The sequence below is a fragment of the Trachymyrmex septentrionalis genome, unplaced genomic scaffold (assembly GCF_001594115.1).
Source record: "Trachymyrmex septentrionalis isolate Tsep2-gDNA-1 unplaced genomic scaffold, Tsep1.0 scaffold98, whole genome shotgun sequence".
In the NCBI taxonomy this organism is placed as follows: Eukaryota; Metazoa; Arthropoda; class Insecta; order Hymenoptera; family Formicidae; genus Trachymyrmex; species Trachymyrmex septentrionalis.
In genome coordinates this window covers 412071-424224 of record NW_017306171.1, presented here as the reverse complement: position 1 = coordinate 424224, position 12154 = coordinate 412071, and the positions used below count along the sequence as shown (strand labels likewise).

At 35.6% G+C, this 12154-nt stretch overlaps 1 protein-coding gene across 1 annotated transcript; it reads left to right on the top strand.

The window, feature by feature from the left end:
- The first annotated feature begins 10765 nt into the window (after positions 1-10765).
- LOC108756362 lies at positions 10766-11627 on the top strand. Its single transcript, XM_018500103.1, has 2 exons — positions 10766-11477; positions 11601-11627. Exon 1 carries the CDS (start codon positions 10788-10790, stop codon positions 11292-11294), a length of 507 nt encoding a protein of 168 aa, XP_018355605.1. The 5' UTR covers positions 10766-10787; the 3' UTR covers positions 11295-11477; positions 11601-11627.
- Positions 11628-12154: the final 527 nt, after the last annotated feature.

The following is a 12154-nucleotide window of genomic DNA, read 5'->3' as shown; positions in this document are numbered from 1 at the left end:
CGAAAAAGGCCAGATTTGTGGAAAACAAACTCATGGATTTTGCACCATGATAATGCACCATCTCACAAGGCTATCATTGTGAACGAATTTCTGACCAAAAACTCAACAAATATCATCGAACAACCACCGTATTCACCAGATATGGCTCCGGCTGACTTTTTTCTCTTTCCAAAACTCAAATTACCACTTCGGGGCACTCGTTTTCAGTCGATAGAAGACATAAAAGAGAATTCGCGTCGAGAACTGAAGTCGATTTCGGAAAATGCGTTTAAAAAATGTTTTGATGATTGGATTATTCGTTGGCATAAATGTATTATTTCGAAAGGAGCCTACTTTGAAGGCGATACAATAAATTTGAATGAATAATAACTATTTTGTGTTTTATTGACCAATTCCCGGTACTTTTTTGACAGAACGTACAAGGTTTATACAATAATTTGGATTGAGTGAGATAACAATTTTTAAAGATTATAATGTAGCGCTAATTATTGATATCAGATCTTTTATATACCTGATACCGTTCAAATTAAGTACAATTATTATTTATGATATTTTAACTTGGTGGCAAACTTAGCGCCTATTATTGATATCACATTTTTTATATGCCTGATATGTATCATTCAAATTAAGTAAAATTTTTATTTATGAGACTTTAATCGATACAAAAATACGTATTATCTAAATTTCATCATATATTTTAATTTAATATAATTTTTTTTCGGAGCGTATATCCATAGTGCTTTTTTACCTTTTTTTTTAAAAAGGTGAATGTGTGCTGATATTTCATGTATTTTGCAATGTTTAATGTCTTCTTATAAACAGTATATGAATTAATCAATTTAGTACACATTTTTTTCCGAAGAACTGAAAAATATACACTTTTAGCGCCCTAAAAAAAGAATAAGGTTTGTACTGATATCATGTATTTTGTAGTGTTTAATGTTTTCTTATAAAATCATTTTTTAATGTAGTAAAATTTTGTTGTATAAAATAAAACGGAAACTATTGTTTTCACGAATAGTGGCGTTTCTAACGCTTTCCTTCGGGTAGGGGAGGAGGGCGGTAATCCTGAAATATCTGGGACTTGTCTTGGATTCGGGATAGGCTTTCCGAGATCATTTTTGCCTCCTTTTCCTCAAGGCTTTGAGGATGGCGGCTGCCCTGGGCAGGCTAACCGCCAATATTGGCTGGCCTGGAGAGAATTGGCGCCGTGTATACACGTCTGTGGTTATGTTGTCCTATATGGTGCAATTTGGGCGCAGATCGTGGCGGATAATTGACATATTTGTCGCTGGATGGGGCAGTTTCAACGGCGGGTCCCTTTAAAAGTAATCAGGGCGAACCGTACCGTTTCGCATGAGACACCCTTACATTTTGCTTTTTCGCTTTGTAGCCGATAGGCGATTTGACGCACGTACTTACGGAGACACGAGATTGCAGAGATGGTATCATCTTGCCTGGAGCCCAATCTCGTGCGTGAGATGGAGCGGCGACATTCGGTGGCGCGATGGCGCTGGTATTTGTTGAACTTTCCTCTGGAGGCACCGGGGTCAGGGATGTTCTTGTTGAGTGCCTGGAAGACTGGGTGAATCGGTCTCAAGGGCCTCATGTACCGCATGACTCAAATATTGTCGGGTCATGGAGGCTTTCGGGCCTACCTTTTTGAAATCAAGCGGTCGGCCTCGCTGATATGCGCGCATTGCGGAGCGGCGGTGGACACCGCTAACCACACGCTCCTGTTTTGCCCTGCTTGGATGAAAGGAAGGAATTTTTCGATTGTCTGGGACCTGGTGTCCTTGACAGGTCTATTGTGATAGCGACCATGGACTCCTCTCTGTGTTGGACGATTCTTGCGAACTATTGCGAAGTTGTTATGTGTAGGAAGGAGCAGACGGAGCATGAGTATCAGGCTCTGGGGGACCAGTGAGCAACTCCTGCTCCTGCTTTTTCAGGGTCTGACAGCTAAGGAGTGTGTACATAGTTAATGTAAATAGTTAGGTTTAGCCCTAGTTCTAGATTAGATTAGGTTGAGTATATTATCATGGCTGTATACCGGACATTTGAGGTGGGGATTTGTGTTCCATGACTTAGGTGCACTCTGATAAAATACCGAGTAGGCGGTTTCGGGATGCACCCAATTAATCGTGCCGTAGTTCTGTATAGGGGGAGTTTTTTTTGTAGATAGGCGATTATGTCCATTCTTCCTTTTTATGAGAGTAATGCAGACTCATCGAATCCTGCACACCCAGAGAGCCGATCCCTAGGCGTCTTCTCATCACCCAGTTAAATTCTCCCTCTGGAGCAGCGTGGATGATGGATTTCGTGAAGATTTTTCTCCTCCTTCGCAAACAAAAAAAACGTTATAAAGTTATAAAAAAAAGTTAAAATGACTTATTTTGTCACGGTCATGACCATCTTTGAATGACCATCAAGCATTTTCAGCAGACGGCCGTTGCTTATTAAGAAGATATTAATATTAAAATGAACAATTCACCTCCAATGACCTTGATCCTCCCACACATTATAAAGGTTATCACACCGGACAACTTTCAAAAGGTTGTATCTATCAAGCGTTGCAAAGTTACAAAAAAAATTAAAATGACCTTGACTCATTTTGTCAAAGTCATGACCCTAAGTGACTATCGGACAGTTTCATCAGTCGATCTTTGATCGTTAAGTAATTAATAAAAAGTAAAGTAAAAAGGTTGAAATTGCTATATGTCGACTGAAGTTCGAGACGTAATCCAGACCAAGCAGATGACGTGGACGTTGACGACGTTTTTAAAATCTTAAAATTCAAGAAAATTTGAAACTTGTTACAATATCTCCACTCGTAAAGCAAATAGAAAAAAAAATAAATGTTGGGAAGTGAGTTATCAATTACAACTGTGATCATCTAAACAGTGCAGTCGCTTAGATCACACACAGTATTTGCTGAAATAGCACAGATAATCGTTATAAAATTTATTTAAAAAGAATTGACTTTTTAGAATTCTTTTCTTGAATTTAAAGAAAAATGATCACAGATGCAGTCGATAACTCTCTTCCCATGGTAAAAGGTACACGCATGCATTAACATTTACCCTATATATGTAAATAGGAGATGTAACTTTACCATTGTCGATTCCAAATCCGAATAAAAAAAGGAAGGAGTTCTGTCCACTGGACTCATGATTCGGATTTAATTTATAAATTTTTTTTATTAATTAATTTTGTTAATTACATTCTGTTTTTTTATTTCGCGTTTTATTGAAAGTATCTCTCCACAATACGTAACGACAAAAGCGCCTTACGCGGACATGTACAACAATAAAAAATATATCTGTAACTGTTCAACATGAATGCATGCTATTCCTTGCTTTTCCTATACATTCCGGATGTAAATTCAATTAAATTAAGAACATGATCCTTCAAGTCGGATACATTTAATGAGACAGCAATCACTAAAAAGGCAAAGATATATTAATTTTATTGTAAGATGGGAAGACGCAGCGCCGGGATGGCAAGTGATTTTTATCAAATAGGATACGAATTATGGTGAGGCTAAAATCCCGGAAACAGATACAGTGCAATAAAGTAAGTCTCGTTATCGTTTGAGACTGCTGAGACAAGGTTCAATCGTGATAGAGCAGAGCCAAGCAAGGCTCGGCCATATAAAAAGAAAGCCAATCAAGTTTTGGTCATACCAAAGAACGGCCTAAATATATAATAATAAAGAGTGTAATTTGCGAGCAAACCTTGCTCGGGCAAAATAAGCCTGTCGCACGCACGTTGCAATCAAATGCAATTTTTGTGCTCAAAGCCGTCGTTCGAGCAAGACTTGGCGCAAAAGGACATATCACACATCACTATCGAAAGGTGAGAAAACAAGGCAAACGACGCAAATAAGGATTTTGAAATCTCAACCATCACTGAGAAGCCGAAGTGCAAAAGATAACACAAATTACCGACTGAGGTTCTACAATCGATAAAACTTACCGAGTAAGCAATGGCATTGCAGACCAGTGCAAACAGTCGCAAACAACAAATCTGGAGAGCATGAGTAAATGAGCCGTTCTTTCCCTCAAATCTCAATCCAAATTTTTCTTCGAGAAGCTTTTCAAAGTACAATTATTCAGCAATGTTTGCGCGCAATTAACTGTCATTTTTTTGTCTTAAACAGTCAAGATTTTAAATTACAAAATGGAATTGATAACTGCACTCAACAAAAAGGCGGGTATATGAATCTATACTCTTCAATGAAACCATCTTCATGGATGCCCTTAATTTAATAAATTATTAGTAACTTTTATTACTTCTTAGTACTCTGTTTCGAATTGCTCGCAATAATAAATGGTTTCTTTGAGATCTTCTGTTTACTCATCTATACTATCTTGTATGCCTTTGTACAACGTCAGAATGCTTGTAAGCCTTTGCCTAACCTCCTCCTTAATCGCCTTATCTAGTGATCGATTTTCATTAGAAAATTTGGATGCTATACTTTTTAAAAAGTTTTTAAAAGAGATTATTCTTATTTTTAGTGAACTCTGCCTTTTTTGTTAAATGCAGTTTTCAAATGCACAGCTTAGTTATATAATAATCTTTTGCAACCCAATTTCGCGAATGTTATTCACGAAAATTCAAACAATACTCCTGTCAGATTATCCGGGATTAAGATATCAACTGATAGAATTGTATAAATTTAAAGGATATTTATCGAAGTGATTAAAGTTTCGCGATACATATATGTCACTATTAAGTAATAGAGTGGTCCTTATTGTATACTTAGTGAACAAATTTTTTATTCACAACAATTTAAATAGCAATATTCAAAAGTTACATTATTTAATGGCCGCGTTGGAGGGTAGCGCTGCGCGGACAATTGACGAATATGAATACACTGAGCAAAACTACTAAATTGAAACAAGTTGTTCTGGTGTTATGATGATTCCAAATCGTTAATCCACAATCATATTAAAGTAATGTTTAAATTAGAGGCTTTTTATAGTAAATCGCCCAAGCAATTAAACGCTATAGTTGACAGTATTACAAAGCACACGCCCGTGTTAAAGAAATTGCAGAGACCAACGGAGTATTGGGATGCCTTACTTATTTATCTTATCGTCACTAAATTAGATACAGAAACAGTATACGAATGGGAGAAACAAAACTTGCTTTCACCAATGGGGAAACTAAAGTTAGAGGATTTGATGAAAGGGTATCATTGTTACGCATGATGGGCCGGCATAAGACAAAAAGGTTCCACAAAGTAAAACTAGTGTGCTTTTAGCTAGCAAAGTAAGCTGTACTCTATGCAAATATGATTATTACATTTAAAATTGTAGTATTTTTTTTAAAGTTAACGCTGCAGGAGAGAACAGAAGGGATGAAACAGCTCAAGCTGTATACGAATTGTATTAGAAAGAGCCATTTCTTGAAAGATTGCGGATTCAAAATGTGCCGAAAGTGTAATAGTAAGCACAATTTGTTACTCCATTTTGATAAGAAAGCGTATCAAGGCTCAACGACAACAATATGTTCCACAAGTGAAACTAGTATCGTCAAGGAGCCAAACATAATTTTGGCAACGGCGTTCGTAGACGGTAGTGATAGGGTCAAGCACAAAGTTCGAGCATTTCTAGATTCGTATGCTTAATCTAATTTTATATTAAAAAGTTTATGCAACAAATTAAAATTCAAAAGGTTTCCTGTAAAAAACACGCTAGTAATATCATTCAATCAACCCGGGCCTAAGATTAAGTATAAATGTAAACTCGAAATCGCAGTACCTAAAAAGACGCTTTTCGATATAAAACTTTTTGTCTCCAAAAATAGTAGATGGAATTCGCCAAGCAAAACCATTGATTTGAAAGATGTGCGAATTCCATTTCATTTGAAGCTGGTCGATTGCAGCATTTAACGTACCGGGACAAGTGAATCTATTAATAGAAGTACAATAGTTTTGGGATATCCTTTGCGTAGGTCAAATAAAGTTAAGTAATTGTCTTATTACGCAAAAAACCAGATTAGAAGAAAATCCTGTTGGATAGTAAAAAGTAACTATAAATACAGCAACACCCCAACATTAATATGATGTAATTCTATTAAGCAAGCAAACTTGAAGCAGTAATTAGCTAAATTTTTGAAGATTGAAAAAGCGCCAAGTACAAGAGTATTATCGCAGGAGAAAAAGACTGCAAATCTCATTTCATAAAAACTATGTGTCATGAAAAAGCGTTTTGTCGTAAGTACGCCACTTAAAGAGTCACTAATCAAAGAGTCAATGTGTCACTAACGTGTTTTGACGAATCTAAATAGCAGGCTGAAAAACGTTTAATAAATCAAGAAAAAAGGTTAAAAAGATTTTCCGAATTTTATAAAGAATATATTTCATTCTTAAAGGATTATGAACAGTTATGTTAGGTCATATGAAATAAGTCAACGAGGAATTAGCAGTACCTTATTCGCATTATATACCGCATCATTGCGTTATAAAATATGCGAAAGTACGAAAACGAGAGCTTTTGACACATCGGCAAATGGACGATCTGTAAATTCAATTCAAATGGTAGGGTCCTTAATACAAAACAGTTAATTCTCTATCATTATTCGATTTCAAAAACATATTACTTTCGCGGATATAACATACAAGCAAGTCTTAATAGAGAAAGATCAACAACCATTGAAAAGAATCTTATGGCGAGATAATCCTAACGATTTAATCAAAATTTTAAAATTAAAAACAGTAACGTACGGAACCACTTCTGGCTCATTTCAGGCAATTAGATGTTTGCATTAATTAGGTACTAAATGTCAACAGGAAAAAGCTGAGATATCCAAGGTAATTTTCAATGATTTTTATGTTGATGATCTGCTGACAGGTAGCAACACAAAGGATTAGGTAATATCCATTGTCGCAGGTTCCCGCTGAAGGTTGTTTTGAGTTGCAGAAGTGAGCATTAAATTATCCAAAAGTTTTGAATAGAATTCGCAAAAATAGCAAAATCCTTACTAACGTTCAAATTTTAAATGAAGGGCAACGAAAAACTTTAGGCGTTAGTTGGAATTTGCAAGCTGATGTTTTGTTCTATGATGTTAACATACCGATCAATAACAGGATCACCAAAAGACACATTTTATTCATAACTTTAAAAATATTCGATCCGTTAGGACTATTAGCTCCGTGCCTAGTGGTAGCTAAAATAATCTTGCAAAGGTTATGATTAAAAAAACTTTCGTTGGATGAATTTTATCCGAATTGCATCATCGATGGTTGCGCTGCAGCGAGGAATTAGCTGAGCTAAAAGACTTACAAATTTTACAAAATTAGAGAGGTTTTGTTGCGCGAAGCGCGCATATTTAAACTCAAATACATGGATTTTCGGATGTCTCTAAGAATGCGTACAGCGTCCGTGTATACGTACGATCTGTTGATGCTGGGAGAAGCGTTAAAGTTAGACTGCTGTGTTCAAAAACGAAGATAGCTCTATGAAAATGTTAAACTATATCGCGTCTAGAATTGTGCGCAGCACTAAGTTAGTTACTACAAAATAAATAACAATAAATAAAGGGCAAAATAAGAGTCAACATATTTCTTTAAAAAAAGTCACACAATTAAAAGAATAAATTACAAATAGAGAAAAGTAAAATTAGAGAAAATATATAATATTAAATTATTTTTATTATATATTTTCTCTAATAGAAAGAGGCCTTCAATCTGTTAAATGTTAGTTACTACAATAATTTTAGCTCTCGATAAGCGCAGAGTCATCTTTTGGTGTGACTCCACAGTAGTGCTAAGCTGGATACATGCTCAACCAAATTTACTTTTAGTATTCGAATCCAATAGGGTGGCACGTATTCAAGAATTAACGGAAGGAAAGGTATGGCGACATGTATCAACGAGTGACAATCCTGTTGATTGATTATCGCGTGGGTCAAATCTAAACAAACTAAAAGAGGCCGACATATGATGGAACGAGCCTGATTTTCTAGCCGATCCGTCAGAAGATTGGACTAAAATGCCATACGTGGAATCGCTGATAAAAAAAAAACAGGTTTTGTTTCTTGCAAAAATTAGAGAGTAGCTTCATCGATGTATTGTTTATGAGGCGCTCAAAGCTACCTAAAATATTGTTGAAGATTTATACATCATTTAAAAATAAAGAAAAGAAGCGGGAGAGGCATAAGTGCCAAAGAATATTATAGCTTATTAGTTGAATTAGCCAAATACTCGTAACGTAACGCGTTCAAAGCAGAAATCGAATCACTTAGAATGGATGTGCCAGTCACGAAGGAAAGACGCTTCATTACTATTCTTGGATGAAGATGGAATTCTATGCGTAGAAGGACGACTAAAAAATTTGTTATTCACAAAGGACAAAAAACATCCTATTGGATTCCACTCAGGTATTTACTAGGCGTCTTTTTGAAGATGTGCATGTGCGATTATTGCACGCAGGACCTTCTCTGCTGCTAGCCTCAATGCGGGAGCAGTTTTGGTCCTTAAGGGGACGAAATTTAACTAGAAAAGTAATACGCGCTTGCACAACGTATTGTGAAGTAAATCTTAAATCATTACAAGCACTCATGGATAATCATCCGCGATCGCGAATCTTACCAACGCATTTTTTACGACAGGAGTAGACTATGCCGGACCCTTTTTAATAAAGAATCGTAAAAGAAGAGGGCACAAAATAAATGTCATGTTTGCGTGTTTATATGTTTCTCAACAAAGGCTGTGTACCTGGAGATTGTGTCTGATCTAACCAAGGAAGCATTCATAGCAATTTTAAAACGCTTTGTATCGCGTCGAGGAAAACCTTTGCACTCCAACAATGGAACTAACTTTATTAGGGACAATAATGAACTTACTGAATTTGGGAATTTGTTTGCTCAAGAATGCAAAGATCAGGGTGAGACGATAGAAGAATTGGAAATCTCTTGACATTTTATCCCTTCCTATTCGCCTCATTTTAACGGATGGCCGGAGTAAAAGCCAAATACTATTTAAAAAGAGTAACAAGAAATGCATTGCTAATCTTTGAAGAGCTTTATACGCAGATAAAAGCACGACTTAAATTCTCGACTCTTAACCCTACTATCCTCAGATTCAAATGAATAAATTCCTCTTACTCCAGCTCATTTTCTCATTGAAAGAACATTCACGTCGGTAGCTGATCCAAGCCTAGCTCATGTAAAGGAATTAAAATTATTGATTTCCAATGGTCAAAGAATTCAGCAGCTATAGCAAAATTGTGGAAATGTTAGAATAAAGAATATATTTCTGAATTGCAGCAAAAAACCAAATAAAAGAAACCCTTTCCCCCATTGGAAATTAATACGCTAGTCTTAGTGAAAGAAGGTAATCTACCGCCTTCCAAGTGGAAGCTGGGACGAATCACAAAAGTTTATCTTAAATCCGACGGAACAGCCAGAGTTACATCCATAAGAACATAACCAGTGAGACTGTGCGCAGAGCCTTAAACCAAGCTTTACTCTCTGCCTCAAGATGAAGTTGAGGCCCATGTTTAAATATTAATAAAATTAGATTTAGATTTAAAAGTTAGTTAATTTTAATTCCGAGGCTGTTTTAATTGATAATTATGTTGTTAATTGCTTAACGTTTTGTCTTCAAAGTCTACTCTTTGTTTATTTTCAATTTAGAGTTTAAGTAAAGAATTTATTATATCAATTTAGTAAAGCATTCATATTTTATTTATCTGCTCCATTATTTTGTATTTGAAGGATTAAGCCATTATAAGATTTTATGTTCTGCCTACTGGACTCATGACTCAGATTTAATTTGTAACTTTTTTTTTATGTTAATTATATTCTGCTTTTTCTCATTTCGCGCCTAATTGAAAGTATTGCTCCGTGGCAGGAGAAAAAACTTTTTTGTTGCCAATTATCAATGGTACAGTCAATATAAATCGAATCTAAAAATACAAAATGATTTCTAAACAAGATTAATTGGAAAGCAATAATTGATGTTTTATCGTACACTGGGCAACAAAATTAACGCAACACCTGTTTCACTCTGCAAAAATAGGCAAATTTCAAGATACAATAACTTTGTCAAAAATTGTCGTATCGGGATGTATAAAAAAGCATTTTACAGATAGAAACCTCTATTTTTCGGATCGCTACTTAAAAAAACGGTCTCATGGAGATTTTATGAAGTTACACAAACATAAATGGAGACATATCAAACTTCAAAATTTTTTTATAAAATTTGCGAAGTTCCACGAAGTGGAATAAAAATTGTATACAAATGTGATTTACATCATTCGAAAGAGCGAATCTTTACTTTTAATTTATTTTGAGAGAGACTTGAGACGGTGTCCTTGATGTCGTTGAACTTGGACGCAGTATTTTATTTTAGATACGTGGATGATATTTGTACTGCGGTGGAACCATCAAGAATTGACTCAATAGTAGAACAATTTAACTCGTTCCATCCACGATTATAATTCACTTCTGAATTTGGGGGTGATGAAATTAATTTCCTGGATGTGACTATATCGATCATTGGAAACGGGTTTGGAGTTGATTGGTATCGTAAGCCGACCTTTTCAGGGAGGTTTTTGAATTTTTATTCTAACCACCCCATTGCACAAAAAAGAGGAACGATTTTTTCGCTGGTTGACAGAACAATTTTACTTTCGGACTTTCGGTTTTACACACAAAATTTGACACTTATCATTAACATTTTATTAGACAATGACTACCCATTATCATTTATATTTGACACAATCAACCTACGAATTAAAAACTTGAATAGAAATAGACACATAACACAGAACAGTATGAATGACAAGGACGAAGCGAAGGAATCAGTGTCCTGGCTTACGGTTCCGTTCATCCCGCGCCACACAGAAAAGTTCAATCGGTTCAACAATAACGACATCAGGGTTTCTTTCCGTAGTCCGAACAAACTCAAAAAATACATTAAGGTACACAAAGATGTTCATCCACACACATCAAAGAACAACGTAGTGTACAAAATCTCTTGCAATGATTGTGACGCTACGTACGTGGGACAGACAGGCAGAAAACTAAAGACAAGGATTGCAGAACATCGCAATCATATTAAATACAACACGTCGGCACGATCGGTAATAACGGAACATAGAAGACAACTCGACCACGAATTTAAATGGGAGGAGGTCGAAATCTTAGATGAAGAGCCCAGCTATCGGAGACGTTTAGTTTCAGAGATGATTAATATCAGGAAACAAAAGAATGGTATCAATTTGCAGACAGATACCGAAGGCCTCCACAAAGCGTACATTCCAATCATAAATAGAGTTTGACTTTCGGTTACGGACAGCCCGTCTCCTCTCTCAGTCTGTGTTGATCCTCACTACTGAACGTACATGATAATCGATACATTATGTCTGTTTTACATATCTGCGTTCCTTCTCTCTGTACACGTTTCGAAAGTTTTTTGGTTCTTTTTGGACAGATTAATTCAAACTTCTTACACATGATTTCTGGTGAGTTTTTTATGAAATGATTTTTATGAAATTTGTTTGAACTTTAGGTATTTTATATTATTTTATTTATACGTATTTGTCCGTTACGTTTTTTGTTTTTAATTTATCCGTTTTATTAACTAGAACTTCAACAATGACAATTTTAATACTTTTGACTGTTCAACCATACGGAAATTATGTTTCGAGATCGAGACTCACCCGAACTGTGATTACTCGGATTATGCGAATACTTGCGACAATTGAATTTGTTCTGTTATTTTTTATTGTACTAATGTCTGAAGAGGGCTCAAACTGGTAGCCGAAACTTGTTACTTGTAATGTATTAGTTTATAGTTTTATTATTTATTATTTTTTGGCGTGATGTTTCATCGCGTTTAATACAATATATAATTTTATGTAAAAATTAAAAAATGTGGTTGACTCTTACTTCGCCCGTTGATTGAGTTTTGTTATTAATTTATTTTTTTACGAAGCTCCGTACGATTTTTTTTCATCGAATTATTCAATGTTGAAGCAAAAATAGCCCTTTTGCTTTAAAATGTTTTTTCGTACGATGTACGAAAGAAGAGAGGGGGAGAAGCGAAGGAGGCAGTGAGAGTGGAGGGGAAGAGCCGCTGGCAGCTCGGGCCCGAAAATAATCATAATAATAGCGTTAGACTTAAGGAAAAATTGGTAGA